The sequence below is a fragment of the Pinus tabuliformis genome, chromosome 3_1, assembly GCF_031772625.1.
Source record: "Pinus tabuliformis cultivar Carrire ecotype Pingquan chromosome 3_1, CPIR1, whole genome shotgun sequence".
In the NCBI taxonomy this organism is placed as follows: Eukaryota; Viridiplantae; Streptophyta; class Pinopsida; order Pinales; family Pinaceae; genus Pinus; species Pinus tabuliformis.
This window is the reverse complement of record NC_142301.1, coordinates 510438167-510454742: the sequence shown is the minus strand read 5'-3', so window position 1 is coordinate 510454742 and position 16576 is coordinate 510438167. Positions and strand designations below refer to the sequence as shown.

General features: G+C 29.7%; 1 protein-coding gene across 4 annotated transcripts; it reads left to right on the top strand.

Moving 5' to 3' along the window:
- The first annotated feature begins 866 nt into the window (after nt 1-866).
- LOC149188047 (Mannose-binding lectin superfamily protein) lies at nt 867-8186 on the top strand. Of its 4 annotated transcripts, none has more exons than XM_089411552.1 (8): nt 867-1031; nt 1209-1276; nt 3192-3389; nt 4301-4783; nt 4952-5188; nt 5886-6263; nt 7165-7383; nt 7692-8186. In XM_089411552.1, exons 2-8 carry the CDS (start codon nt 1274-1276, stop codon nt 7998-8000), a joined length of 1827 nt encoding a protein of 608 aa, XP_089267678.1. In that variant the 5' UTR covers nt 867-1031; nt 1209-1273; the 3' UTR covers nt 8001-8186. The 4 variants fall into 4 exon arrangements, with proteins under 4 accessions (XP_089267678.1, XP_089267677.1, XP_089267676.1 ...); XM_089411551.1 differs by having other exon boundaries at nt 868-1031; nt 1196-1276; XM_089411550.1 differs by lacking the exon at nt 867-1031 and having other exon boundaries at nt 1264-1392.
- The last annotated feature ends 8390 nt before the right edge of the window (nt 8187-16576 follow it).

Here is a 16576-nt window from a genome sequence, read left to right as displayed (position 1 = left end):
TTGTAATTATCCTCGCATGCTAGAAAAATAAAAGCTTTGACAAAGCAAATTCCTTTCCGACGGAATCAACTTTCAGGAGTTTGAGAAGTGCAAAATTCAAATTCCACGCGGAATTACGCAAAAGGAGAAATGCGTTATAGAGCGCAATACAACCCAGGCTTAGCTATTGGAGTCGTGGAATAAGAATAACTTTCCACCATCACTTTATAATTTTATTATTTAGTTTTTATTAATAATAATCATGTTGTTTTTATATTTTTTAGTGGGAAGATTTTTTTTTTTTAAATAAATTTGGCTGGACTATATTTATGAATCAGATGCAAAAAAAATTGAATAAATAGTTTTATTTTAAAAAGTGCGGTAACAAAGCACTTTATTATAGTCTATTTAATTTTTTTAAACGAAAAAATTCAATTTTTTTTTTTTTTTTTCCTACACATATCACAAACTAACATGTCTCGGTCACAATCAGAGTAGGGGAAATTAGACTTACTAACAATTGAGGTGTTGACAATTTGATCTTTACAAAAGCTGGAAAAACTCAACCTATACACGGAAATGTGTTAAAAAGCAACACAAACAAGAATTAGCGATTGAAGCACCAACGCGCGTTATCAGTAAAGACGCGACGTGGATACCCGTCAATAATACGTGTGGAATAAGAATAACTTTCAACTGCCAATATTTTTTTTGTTATGAAATATTATAATTTTGGCCATTATGATCTTTGCAACTGTGAAAGGTTCTCTCTTTTTTTTTGTTTTGCATGAACGGTGTACAATTATATTCAAATTCCTGTGCTACTCCAGTGCTTCCCAGTTTTGATAGTGTCATGCGATGCGCCCTTCCATTAATTATAAATTTATATGTATATATTCTCTTCGCTGTCGACTGGACAACTCAGAAGTATCGATACCCTTTGCTCTCTACCTCACATTTAAGAGCTCGAGGTTTGGATCCATTAGTTTCAGCCAAACCTCTTTGGTTAGTTTCAGCCAAACCTCTCTGGTTTTGCTCGAATAGAGTCTCAGGTAACTCTCAATCAAAACCATCTGTATATTTTCTAGGAATGACTTTCACTATAACTTTATTTGGATTTTCTTGTATGCTGTAAATTTTGTACTCGTAAATCAAACTCAGTCGTTATGTTCAGGCATATAGTTACAAGTTACAACTTGAATTCCCTGTTTTGAAGTTATTTGCTACAGATTCAATCAAGCTATTTGGGAACGATTCAAAGTGAGGAGTGCAGACTAAGCTAAATCCATCAAACATGGTATGTTGATCAGTATCCGGTGCTTTGGAATTATCCTTATTGACTCTAATAGATTTTCATAATTTATGTATATTGATATCAGAGGATGGCAGACTAAGCTAAATCCATCAAACATGGTATGTTGATGCTCACTGGGCATTATCTTTGATTATAGATGTTTATATTTATATAGTTTTTTTGTTTTTTGTTTTTTTTTTTTAATTTAGGTATATTAGGATACATCTATTTTAAATATGGATTTAATATGAAAGATTTAACTTTTTCAGGTGTAAATTTTTCTATGAGATAACATTATTTAACTGTTTTGTATATATATATTTAAATTTTTAGATTTTAAAAATTTTTGAGCCGCAAGGCTTACTCTACTTCTCACTATGATGTGTAAAGTTGAAATTTTGCTCATGTCTACCCAAATAAAAATTTTAGGATAAAAGAAATTAAGTAACTATACAAAATAAAAAAATTTCACTTGAAGAAATTGAATCCCTCTCTGCGCATGTTAGATCGGTATTTAAGATGAATCTATGCTGGTTTATTTTGGCAAACATGAGCAAAATTTCAACCTTTATGATGGATGAACAACTTTACATATCATATTGAGATGTAAAATGAACCTCTAAATTCAATTAATTTAACTTAATTTTATTTTTAATTATATATATATATATATATATATAAAATTTAAAATTTCCAAAAAGAATGTTTTCATATTATATTTTATAATTTGGTATTTTATTTCCAATAAATTAAGTATTAAAAAGAATTTTACAATTTTTTTGGTGAAGTGTTTAAAATTTCTTAAATTAAAATAATTTATTTTGGTATTCTTTATATTTATAAATATATAAAAAATATTTTTAGTTAAATAATTTATAATATTATATATTTATTTTTAATAATAATAGTTATTTTATTTTAAATTTATTATTATTATTTTAAATTTGGTATTTTTTATATTTATAAATATATAAAAATTATTTTTAATTAAATAATTTATAATATTATATATTTATTTTTATTAATAATAATTATTTTATTTTAAATTTAATGATTATTTCATTTTATATTTATTATTATTATTTTAAATTTGGTATGATATATTTTATTAATTAAATATATAAATATCAATATACATTTTACAGAATACCATGGCATGAAAAAACTATACCATCTTTTTAATACTAGAAGTTAAAATACCTTTAATTTTAATTTATTTTTCAATTTGTAATATTTTTATATTGCTAATTTATCTCTAAACTTTACCAATCGACTTATATTGCTGAATTACCTTTGGAACCAAATTATTTGAATAATGATGAAATAGTTTATTTGAAGAAAGGATAATAAAACAATCAAAGGATGTAAGCGAAATTTTCTGGGTTTATTTAAGTTTTTTTTATATAAAAAGGAAAGTAATACAGAAGCCAAATGTTTACACTAGTGAAAATATATTTGTATGTTTACCTAGGTTTATGTTTGATTTAAAAACAATACAGCTTATTTCTGGCTGGAAAGAAAATATATTTGTATGTTTATGTGCGTTAGGTTGAAAAGCCAATTTAAATTATTTCTGGCAGGAAACAATATAAGGTATTTTAGGACTCTGAAACAATAGCATAGAATCCTGGATATGTTAGGTTTAAAAACCAATCTAAGTTATTTCTGGCAGGAAAAAATATAAGGTATTTTTAGGACTCTGAAACAATAGCATAGAATCCAGGATTAAGTATTTCATTTCAATAAATTTAAATCTAAATTAAAAGTTAAATTAAATTCATTCTCATTTAAACAATAAAAAAGGAGGAACATTGGTTTTAATGCTGACAAGATTGATTTAAATCTAAACCTTTCTGAGTTTAATATATTTAAATTAAATGAAGTCGTCAATCTTTTATCTTTCTTTCTGTTTTTGCAGAGTAAGAACGCTATCTCAGTTGGTCCATGGGGAGGCAATGGTGGAAGCCCATGGGATGATGGAGTGTATACAGGCGTTCGTCAGATAATACTGGTTCATGCAGCAGCCATAGATTCCATTCGAATTGAATATGACAAAGATGGTACTTCTGTTTGGTCAGAGAAGCATGGTGGAGCAGGGGGAAACAAAACTGATAAGGTAAAGATAATTTATTGCAATAGTTGTTAAATTAAAGGGAGAATATATATATATATATATTAATTATGGAGCAGGGGAACGAAACTAATAAGGTAAAGATGATTATTGTAATAGTTGTTAAGTTTATGCAATTATATATATATAGAAAGAAAAGGAGTACAATCATATTAGTAGAGGGTTATATATACATATTAGTAGATAGATGATGTGTTTGGGTGGATTAGTAATGATTGAGTATGGTTCAAGTTGGTAAAGTATAAATAAAAATGGTTAAGATGGTTGACAATAGTTGATCATGGTGGCTGAGGGTTGTTGATGGTTGATCATAGTTGAAAAGAGTTAATGAGATTGGCAGGTTGACAGAGGTTGAAGTGAGTTGATTAATGTAGCAATGTATTTATGTTAATGATTGTTATATTGTAACGTTTACATTACATTAATGTTGACCATGATTGATATTATATTTAGAGTAATGATTGACCAAATTAATTAAATTAACCATGATTGATAAGGTTAACTATGATTAATTAAAATAAATCATGATTAATGAAACTGACCATGATTATTAAATTGATGTAATTAAAAGAAAAATAAATTTATGCCACATGTATTTGAAAATATTTGAAAAACAAAATATGAGATTGATGTATTCCTTTGAAAATGTATTATATATATCTGAAAAACAAAATATGATATTGATGTGTTTTTAAAATTAATTTTATAAATTTTGGAATAGTTTATGAAGTAAGGTAAAGTTAAACCGTTGTTTTTTCTTTTTTCATGAGATATATAGACAGATAAAAATTATATTAAAAAATAATATAGATTTATTTTCAACTAACTATAAGTCGCAATTCAATAGTTAGCCTATAGAGGGTACACTAAATATTTTTTGTTGTGATCATGGGCAGATTGAATTGGAATACCCCAAAGAAAGTCTCACTTCCATGAGCGGACATTACAGTCCTATTGCCCAAGGCTGTGGATCTGTGATAAGATCGCTAACATTTGAGAGCAATGTGAAAAAGTATGGACCATATGGTCCACAACATGGAACTTATTTCTCATTTCCAATGACTGGAGGCAAGATAGTGGGCTTCCATGGTCAGGGTGGTTGGTATTTGGATTGCATTGGAGTGTATCTTTCAAATTTACACAATAGCAGCTTTTCAATTGTCCCTGCAACTATATCTCCAAAGATTACGCCCTCCGAAAGCAAGCTATCATTTGATGCAAACTCGAACAAAACATATAACATACTTCTTGCACTCGGAGACACAGCAGATAAAGTGAATGTCCAATATTCACGAATGAATACCCTCTCACCAGCTTCATTCAAAAATGTTTCACCATCGTTCAGTGCCAGAGGATTAGAAGATGGCGACAGTACACAGGTATGGGATTCCATAAATTTCAGTCTTAATTGATGTGTGCATATCGAATACCCTAGACTTGCACCAGTGTTAAATATCTTCATGGTAGAGAAGGCAAAGAATTTGGCATAAAACTCTATAGTTTTAAATATAAGAAAACCTGATTGTAGTTTTCATGTGATTGCACAGTTGGTACCATTTTATGGCTCACAGAAAAGCAGTATAATCAGATCACCTGTTGTATATGGGCCGTGGGGTGGCAGTGGTGGAAGTATCTTCGATGATGGAGTTTACACAGGGGTTCGACAGATTGTTTTAAGCCGAGGGGCAGGGATTGCTTCTATGAAGGTGGAGTATGACAGAAATGGCCTGTCCATATGGGGAAATCGTCATGGAGGAACCACAAGTGGCATCAAAACTGACAGGGTGAGTATTATAATGGAAATATCATAATTTGGTATTTATATGCCGAACTTAACTGTGATCAAAAAGATTGTAGATTTTGAGAATATCTCAAAAAAAAGCAGGTAGCTACCTCAATTATGTTACAATTTGGTATTTATATGTTGGAATTATATTATAATTTGGTATTTATATGTTGAATTTAATTAACTGGGATCGAAGCATATTGTAAATTTTGAGAATATTTTAGAATCAAACAGCTGTATTTATTTGTTGTTTGATTGAGTTGTTATCCATAAAGTTCTTGGGTATTCCTAGAGGAGATAAAAATACCTTTCCAAAATCTGATTTGATGAATTGCATGGCTTCACTTTTGTCCATTACATTCTAAAAGATTTCCTAATTATACAATCTAAAAAATAGTCAGATTTATAAAATAATCTTAATTAAAATTTTTAAATTAAAATAAATCGATTAAATGATGAGCTGATTAAGCTTAACTGATTGATTATAATATCTGATTGACTATAATATCTCAGGATTAAACCCCAAAAAGAAAAGAGAAAGTTTGTAGAATTTTAACCAAATGTAGCATTAGATCCTGACTTCTAGGGACACAATTAATCTAACACTGTGATCAGAATATCTGATAATTTATGCTTTGGTTATAAATTTTCCAAAAACAATGTGATAATCCAATTCTATAATTCATTGCATGCAGATAGTTTTTGATTATCCTTTTGAGATATTGACCTCTATCAGTGGATATTATGGAAGCGTCCTGTTCATGGGCCCGACTGTTGTAAAGTCTCTTACATTTCAGACCACTCGAAGAAACTATGGACCCTATGGAGAAGAACAAGGGACTTTCTTTACCTGTAGACCTGCTGAGGGAATGATAATGGGATTTCATGGGCGGAAAGGTTGGTATTTGGATGCAATTGGAGTCCATTTGCTTGAAGGACCGGTTTATCAAGGTGGGAGGCCATTTTTAGTGGATGATATAGGTGATGGATCATTTTCATCTCAGAATAGTGAACGTGAGAATATGCAGTGGGCAAATAAATCGGTATCATTTGTAGGTGCTCCAGTTGAAGAGGTGAACAACGCAATTTGATTTTTGCTTTTCTCACAAGATCTGATTTATTCTATTCTGTTATATTGTTTTCATTTAACTTTATTGCTATATGCATTTTTTAAAATATTATTTAATAATTTGTTGTTAAAATAAAATTTCTAATTTCACATATATATTTATTTTTTATTTTTGAATCTTTCCAACATTGGTATAATAAAATAGCAATTTTTACCTTAAGTATTCGAAGAATCCTCATTGCCTTGTAAAGCTATAGCAACCTTTACCTTAACCATTCTAAGAATGCTGACTGCCTTGTAAAGGTATCTTGATATAGCTCAATAGATTGGGACATTTTTATGAAGTTGTCTATAGACTTAGTAGATAGGTTTTGGAGACAGGAATTCGATAATTTTTTTCTCTGAAAAATTTGATAGTATGAGTATTTGAATCTTGTTTTTATAGTAGAAATGAATTCAGTATCATCAAAATCCCCTGAACACCCAAAATCTTGAAGCTTGATGGCTGTACCTAGATTTCCAAAAATATTTATCAGATTTTACCAAAATCTATCCCGAAAATCCATTGTTTTCAAAGCCAATTTACTTCGTTTTTAAACTAATTTTAATTAGGGATTTGGAAAATTTCCTAAAATTTGTTGATGAAAGTGACTGAAATCAATTGTTTGATATTTCAAAAATTTGTTGATGAAAGTGACTGAAATCATTTGTTTGATCTTGTTAATATCAATTAGATTTTAAAATATTTCAAAAATTCTCAATCGAGATAAATTCAAAGAGTAACTTGCCCCCTCCCAAAACAGAAATATATTTGAAGTAACCTGCATAGATCATAAGACAAATCACTAACATGACCCTTTTTTTCACCAAGCTCATGCATTGAACTGGAATTTTACTGACTGCAGATGGTTTGCGGAGTAGTTCGGGAACCAGTCCCTCTAGGGCCAGGCCCTTGGGGAGGCGAGGGAGGAAGACCATGGGATGATGGTGTGTTTTCTGGCATCAAGCAGATTATTATTGTGAGAGGAGAAGTAATTCATTCAATCCAAGTTGAATACGATCGGAATGGGCAATCAGTTTGGTCTTTGCGCCATGGAGGCAGTGGAGGCGAGACTACCAACAGAGTAATAACTTTACTCACTTTTTCTTATAAAGAAATTATTCTTCTATTCCCTTTTTCTCAGAAGAATTATGCGTCTTACCGATTTTTTTCTCAGTTTAGGTATGAGGAGATATCCCTTTTTCTTAGGGGAATTATGTGGCTTACCGATTTTTTTCTCAGTTGAGATATGAGGAGAAGTTTATCACAATGGGTCTAAGTTCATTAGATTTCAGGAATTACAGTCCATTTAATGATACGTACTTTAAAGTTTACCTTAGTCATATTATGAGTGCATAAATAATTCAGTTTGCAACAATTCCTGCCTTGCAGATAAAATTTGATTATCCCAACGAAGTGGTGACATGCGTCAGTGGGTACCACTGTCGTTACCGTCAGGATGGTAGTGATCCTTCTGTGATAAGATCATTAACATTCCAGTCCAGCAGAGGCAAGTATGGGCCATTCGGAGAGGAGTTGGGCATATTCTTTTCCTCTGCACAGACTGGTGGAAAGATAGTTGGATTCCATGGAAAAAGTGGAGTGTATCTGGATGCCATTGGAGTTCACATGCAGCATTGGTTGGGAAATGAGCAGAAGTCTAGCAGAAGCAGAATTACCAAATTCTTGAGTGGCAGCTAACTCTTCTAATGGAGGGGATCGTGTTGCAGATCCAGTTTCTGAGTTTCAATAGATGTCTCATGGCCAGTCTGTTAAATTAGCATTTTTAAATCTATTTTCATATGAAACTATTTCATCATTTTCTTAAAAATACATGTATGTAATTTCTTTTCCTATTGATATTTTAAAGTTAATTTTTTCAATTACCCTGCGAAGTATTCCAATTTCAATTTACGCTTATTATTCATGGATATAGATCTTTAACCAACAATAACATCTGTGAGTTAGGAATGTTTTTATTAGAATACCAAATTTAAAGTCGTGTTAGCAACAACCGATCCTTATGTTGTGATTTGGATATGTGCTTAGCAACAACCGATCCTTATGTTGTGATTTGGATATGTGCTTCAAAGCCTTCTATGCACGAGATATTTATACACTATTTGTTCCATTTCAAAATAAGACCATTTGCTTTCTAAAACTTAAATGGATAGCCTTTTAGGTTATACTATAATGGTGCTATTTTCCATTAGTAATGTTAAAATGGTTTTATTTTGCATGAGTAATGTTAAAATGGTTTATAGTAAAAAGCAGAAATATTTTTATAAAAAATAAAATAATTTATTTTATTTATTAAAGTCTAGGGTTTATTTGAGATTATTATGTTTGATAACAAAAATAAAAGAATTATTTTTAAATTATTATTATTATTATTAGTAGTATTATTATTATTTATTTATTTTTAATTATGAAAATAAAAATAGAAGTAAGAAATTATTTAGTTTTTAGTTTTTAGTTTTAGATTTTGTTTTGTTTTTTTTTTTAATTAATAAATTTTAAAGTTATAGTATGATATCTATCGATTTTGGATAATCGTAATGGAATGCTCTGTTAAAGCACTCCTTGATATGAAATTATTGGTTCAATTCTCCACCCCAATCTAGATGATAAAAAAAACATTTAATATGATAATATTATTTTATAATTTATATTTACAATTATTTATTTATTTTTTAATAAAAAATTAATTTAAAATTATTATACTTAATAAATATATAATCAAATATTTAAAATTAATATACAATAAAAATATAATTAAACATTCTAAATTAATTAATAAATTTCATAATCCCTTTAATAATAAAAACTATATTAATATTTACCATACTAAAATCATTTTTTATATTAACAAAAAAAAACCATAATATTTAAATAAGTGAAACTCTAACATGCATAAATGCAAATATAGCCATTTCAAATTTATGCAGATATAGCCATTTCAAATTTCTTACTTTACAATGATGGGAACCAATTTTTTTACCATACAATGCATCTTATGTTTAATAAAAAAAATTGTTATTACTAACGTATGGTATGACATTGTGGTTGAAATCTATGTACCATATATATATCAATGATAAATTTTGGTACTTCAATTTTCAAATGTTTATAATACCGGGCCAAGGCCAATAACTTGACTACTTCCCATGGTAATGGAGATTTGAGGGAAGTCTCAATTCTAATTGGAATCATCGAAAATATATTAGAAATGATTCATATTTTATTAATATTAAAAACTTTTAATCTAATATAACACTTTCTAATGATTATTTTATGAAATGAAACCATTTGTTGGTTTAATAAGGATAACATTTCTAATGATTATTTTATGAAATGAAACCATTTGTTGGTTTAATAAGGATAACATATTAATGATATAGGTCTAAATATGATATTTTTCCGAACTAACCAGAAAATTATAATCATAATTGTATTTTTTTAATTATTTAGTGGATATTTTTTTAATAAGATTAGATTACATTTATTTAAAATTAAAAATTATAGTAATTTTTATTTGTTAATAATAACAATACTGGACCTATTTCATTTTATATTGAATGTTTTTAATTATTATTATTATAGTTGAGTTTTCAACTCGATATTATATTTTTTTGGGAGGATTCTAACATTCCATTATAAAAGTTATATGTCTTAAAAGTAATAAGAAGTTAGTGAATGCAAAATCCATTTCAAGGATGGAACACATTTTTACAATGAATATAATACCATAGAAAATATGATTATCTTAGGATTATGTCTTTTTCGTGTGTGTGTGACAAAGCGTAAAGTTCTAGCTTACATAACAATAGAATAAAAGAAATGCAATAGCCCAATATCTAGGGATTAATAAGGGTTTTAGGGTGAACATGAGGCTTATTTAGGGTTTAACATGCCATTCCCCTTCAAACAAGTGTTGTCCTCAATAATTCACTAACTCAAGTGTTTATGCATGAATAAATCATCTTTCTATGTTGCCCTTTCGAGTGGTAGGTTCTTCCATTTGATGAGGTACTAAGTAATTGCTTGATTCCCTACCTATTTAATACTTGTTTCAATGATTGTTTCTGGTTCTACTATGATTTTCCTTTCTTCAACCTCTATTAAACTAGTTTAGACTAATATATTGTCACCAATTATTTTATTTAAGAAAGAAACATAGAAGACTAGATGTACATGTGAAGATGGAGAAAACTTCAATTTGCAAGCCATACTTTGAATCCTCTGCAACACTTTATAGGTTTCATAATACCACAATGTTACTTAATCTAAACACATATGTCGGGAGCCATCCTTTTCTATATAACGATCATCATTAGTGAAGGGAAATCACTTTGGTTAGGTTGAATGATTTTAGCGTCTAACCTTTCTTGAATTAGAGGCTCAATTTCACTCTTTTGTGCATATGGATATCTACAAGGCCCGATTTTAGGTGGTACACTTCCAAGTTGCACATGAATAGCATGGTCATGATCGCAAGTAGGTGGAAGATCATTAGATATCTCTCCAAATACCTTGGAATGATCACTAACATCATTTGGGATATCCACTGGAGTAGAGGATATAGATATTTGAACACTTAATGAGCACGATTGCGCAATTACACCATGGTGTCCTTTTTTGAGTACTTTTGTCATGCTATTAGAGCTGATCACTTTATAGGGTTTCCATTGGATATCTCTAAGTTTAATTTTCTTACATTCTAAATAAAATATGAAGAAAATATATTAAATATTAAGGGTCATTCTTCTTAATGATTATAACCATTGGACCCTAATACAACATCAACAACACCCATTTGGATTTCAATCATATGACTATCCAATAAATACTTGCCTCATATTCAACTTAGTACTATGGCACTTACCTAAACAATTTATAGTGCCTCCATTTCCAATCAATACTTGAAATTCTATTTCTATAAATACAAAGCAACTGAGAAGCTTTTCCAATTTGTAATTGATGATGTTATGGGTATAACCAAAATCACTTAACACCGTTACCTTTTCCTTTTTGATATATATCCTTCTATCTTGAAAGTTTGTGGAGTATTGATGATGACCAATGCATGCCATGATATTGTTGAAGTAGTCTCTTATAGCTCTAAATCTTGTGTAGTTCCAATTCTTGATCTCCTTCCCCTTCATGGTATGCGTAGAATTATTTATTTTCTCAATGTTTTATGCCCCTTACTATACTTGTTGTCACAATTGAAACATATTTTGATCTCTATTTCTTCATCCATTTGTTGAGGTCTCAACATATGGTGTTCTTTATAGTTATTACTGACCACTCTTCTAGTAGCCATATTTTTACTTTCAACTTTCCTTGCCATATTGAAAGAATGATTTCGATATTTAGGTTCAAAAAGACACAGCTCATGTTAGAGGATTTTCATTAACATTCCCATAGAGAGATATAAAAAATTATACTCTAAAATGTTGTATATCATAATACTAAGATTTTGGAATTTTTGAATGTGCACTGTAATTGGACTTGTTTGCAAAATATTTAACAATTGACTAGAGAATATATTACTATTAATGTCCCCATAATGTGTTATCATTTCCTGTGTAGAAATGGACCAAGATACAATATAATATTTTTTCTCTTTCACAAAGCCATTGATACCATACAAATTGATTCTATTTTAACTACAGGATGTCATGTTTCTCTTTTGTAAGGCCGTCACTTGGTGTAGACCAAAGTATTACTCCATCTAGAATATCCACGATATAGGATCATTACCATCAAACTTCCTCATATCGATCTTCAAGACGAAGTAGTTCCTTTCTACTAACTTGAAGCCATGATGATGTGAATATTGGATTGAAAAACCATGATTATAGTTTTGTGATTCAATATATGTACTTTTCTATTGTCATAAAATATTTCCCATTTGTGATTGAGTTTCAAAATAATTGTTCTCCTCATTTTCATGATTTCATGGGATCTCATATTTTTTTTAAGAAGTATCTCTTAGAGAAGTTTATGCATAGAAATAATGGATTTTTTTATTTCTTTTTTGTTGCATTTTTGTATTTCTTTCTTGTTTTCCCCCATCCCTTATTTCACAATTTTTACTAATCCTTGCACATGTGACAACTGGCTTTCCAACGTTGATACTTGGTACTGGATGTATTTTATTTCTTAATGAGTCATGGATGAAGTTTCTAGAGGTTTAAGTGTGAAGGAACTTTTGAAGTACCATTAGGAGCCATGAAAGTAAACAATAATGCTCCCCTTTTCCTTTTTATCACAACTTTTGAATCACCAAAAATGGATCTCCCGATCAAAATTTACACCAACTGTAAGTTATCTGTCTTTCAAAACCCCAATTTGTAAATTATTTGGATGACTAACCCATGTCTTGATATATTTTTGAAATTTGATTCCTTCTAAATGTTAAAATTCAACTTGTATTAATATGATATATATATTCTCTTGAATTGTGGATGTTTTACTAGAATTCAATGTGCCAAGTGAAAGTTATGATAACTTTCCAAAATATTTTTGATTTTTGGCCGTGTAGTGTGCAATGTAACAAAAATTTCAAGTATTATTATGAAACGTTTAGCTAAGGTACCTCACAAGTGTAACAATACAGAATCAAAACATACAAATTATTACATCGATCCATGCTATTAATAATACATACAAAAATATCCAATTGATTAGTATAAAATTTACGAAACCATGAGAATGGATTACTTACTTGTAAAGCGAAGCTATATCTTATGGGAGATTTCAGAGTTGTGTCTCTATTTGGATCCCGTTGATCGCAACAATGTTTTTGGGATGACTCTCCACCCAACCGTACACTCATCTGCACTAAATATTTCTAAAACTGGCCACCCTTAAGCACTTAATCAACTACTACAACCATTGAATCCTCCTCTCCTATGTTTCTTCTCCATAAAGTATGAATGCCTCTCATATCCCTTTTCATCGATTAAATAGAACAATTTGTTCCAAACATGGAAATGAATTCTTCAAGCACACAATTTATGTGTCATAATGCCAACTTATATTTTTATCTTAAATTTTCCTTAACTCAACAATTTTCTTAATTTGATTCTTGCTTATTTTATTCTTTTTACTTTTTGTTAACTTTACTCATTCTTACTATTTTTATAGCTTATTTTTATTTACTTATTCATAACTTCACTTTATTATTCATTATTTTATTTATTTACTATTAGTATCTTCTATTTATTATTTATTATTTTATTTATCTACTATTATTATCTTTTCTTTATTATTTATTATTTTGTTTATTTATATATTAATATTCTCACTGTTTATTATTTATTATTTCATTTTCTATTATTATTACTACAAGGCATTACAATGTTTTCTTGGATCCTTGAAAATTTCACAGTCTAAAAATTATTTGGGACAAAGTTATGGGATAAATTCCAAGATCACTCATTTGAAATTGATTTAAAGACTATTCACAAAACCTAACTCACACAAAGTATCTCTAAAATTGTATCCAATTAGAAACTGATTTTTTTATTGGATCCATCTTCAGATTGATCCTCAAACTCTTAAAAATTTCACAATATGAAGTGTTCTAGAAAAAAATTGTAGTGAAATTCCAATACCACTCCTTTGAAATTGATTTCAATGCCATTAAAAAACCCTAACTTCCATATGGCATATCTCCAAAAATATAGTGAATTAGAATATGAAGTTTTGAACAAATGTATTTCAAAAATCCTCCTCAATTGTCTCAAAATTTAATGGCCTAAAGTGTCTTAGAAAAAATCTTATAGAAAAATACCAAGATCACTTGTTCGAAACTAATTTCAAGACTATTCACAAACCCTAACTTCCATAGGGTATATCTCTAAAAATATAGTGAAATAGGATCTAAAATTTTGAGTAAATGATATCTATCCTCTATTATCTCAAACTTTCATATTTTTAAGCCTCCTAGAAAAAATAATTATAATTAAAATTTTATGATGACTCATTTGAAGTAGAAAAACCCTAGGTCTGTATGCTCTGATACCAATTGTTATGAACCATTCACCTTAAAGATGTTAAGAAGTTAATAAATACAATCCATTTCATGGTATAACCTCTTTTTATGATGAATACAATGCTAGACAAGAGATGATGATCCTAAGATAAGTCTCTTTGTTATATGTATACAAGACAAAGAGAACAATTATAATAAATGGGTACAATGAAAAGTACTAGCTCACATAACAATATAACAATAGAAATGTAATAATCAAATATATAAGACTTAAGATGTTTTAGGGTTAACATGGGGCTTGTATAAGGCTTAACATTTTACACCTCCCTACCCTTAGGAAAGACCAATGCAAGTATTGAATAAAGATCTTTTAATACACAAATTACATATTCTTGTTAACATTCTAACAAATCCCATTCATTTCACATGAGAGTCCAATAAAATAAAATTCAATATTTTAAATTATTGCAAAATTAGGTACAATTGGAAAATAACACAAGGAAATGATTAAAGTATGGTCAAGAAGATCACAAAATGTATGAGTGAAAATGATAATTATGGTATTCATCATTAGCCTTGAGTTGATTTTGAGTTTTGGGAACCCTAATTGTTGAAAACCACATAAAAGGAAGAATGATTAAAATAGAAAGAAGATATTTTAGAATGGAGGATTTTGGAATCACTTGATTGATTTTGACATGTGCCAATGATGTGGCTCAGATTCGTCAATGCACTCATAAGCCATGAAAACAAATTCAAATACAAGTAAGGAATTTGTGCGTATTCATAGTGGATCCAAGAGTGACAATTTGCAACAAGGTTAGATTAATTCACTTGCAACATTCAAGGAATTTATCCCACCCATATTAACATGGTGGATCAAGACAATATAAATGTTGAAGATGAATTCAAATAAGGGAAAGTACTAGATATGAAACCATGAGGAGATGGGTCGGTAATTGAAATGGAAAATTTCTTGATGATTATAGGATATAATAATTCATGAGTGGCAGATGAGATATATAAAGACCAAATTTTATATTTATAATTCATACTAATATGTTAACAAATTTGGAATTCATAGTTTCCATATGAAGTGGTTAGATTTCTTTGAGGAAGGTTGGAATTCATAGTTTCCATATGAAGTGGTTAGATTTCCATGAGGAACATTTGTTTTTTCTTTTGCCATGGTGTCAACACAACCATTTTGATTTCTTAGGATGTGGATGAAAATCACCTCATTGAATTTATCAAGTTCTTCTTGAATTTTGGCATAAGTTTTGGCATCTCCTGCATGCAAGTTCTTCTTTCATAGTTTTGCATTACTTTGATTATGATTTTTGAGTTTGTAAGAACCACTAGTGGATGCATAATGACAGGTTTTGCATCATATCTTTAAGAGTTTTGGTGAGGCATTTGTTCTACTAGTAAATGGAAACAAGTCACTTCTTCTTTATGCGAGTGAAGACTGAGAAGATATTGAATTTATTGCGGTATATTTGGGATGGATACTAAGACCCTATGCGAGGGTTTCACATATTTGGGATATAAACTAAAGCCAAAAAACTACAAAACCAATGATTGGCTATGAATTATTGACAAATTCTGTCAAAAATTATTTGGATGGTCACATAGATGGCTTACACTGGGAGGGAGATTCACTCTTTTATAAGCGGTTCTACAACAAATCTCGGTTTACTGAGCACATTTATTCATCCTTCTTGCAACCATTATATCCATAATCTGGAGCATCATGGCACACTTCATCTGGGATGGCTTTTGGGAGGGAAGAAAATTCCATCTGATTAAATGGGAGAAGGTGTTTGTCCCAAAAGAATATTAAGGATGGGGGATATTGCATGTGAATATCTCCAGTTGGGCTCTATTGATCAAATCCTTATGGCGTGCTTTATTTCGCAAGTGTTCTTGGAGGGACATAATTTGGGCAAAGTACCTGAATCACATAGAGGCTTCATAATGGATCAGGGAAGGCCTCATAGGTAAAAATATTGGCTCTTATATCTAGATGAGTTTCAAAAAGATTAAATTTTGGTTTGTCCACTGAATTTGTTGGTCTTTTGGTATGGGTGGATGCATTTTAATTGGTTGAGATCACATCTAGGGTGTCAATACTACTAATGGAATCACAAAGGACATCATAGATAACCTACATGCCAGGGGATAATTCTACATGGCATAAGTAATACAACAATGACATGGGAGGTTTCCAGTTTGGAAAATGGAAATGATATAGGGTTGGCGAGACATTTGC

Bases quoted from the DNA above. Each gene is read 5' to 3' on its own strand.
- LOC149188047 (XM_089411550.1), top strand. From the start codon at position 1,342: ATGTATATTGATATCAGAGGATGGCAGACTAAGCTAAATCCATCAAAC. The intron at 3,390-4,300 runs GTAAAGATAATT...GATCATGGGCAG, and splicing joins GGGGAAACAAAACTGATAAG to ATTGAATTGGAATACCCCAA. The intron at 6,264-7,164 runs GTGAACAACGCA...TACTGACTGCAG, and splicing joins TAGGTGCTCCAGTTGAAGAG to ATGGTTTGCGGAGTAGTTCG.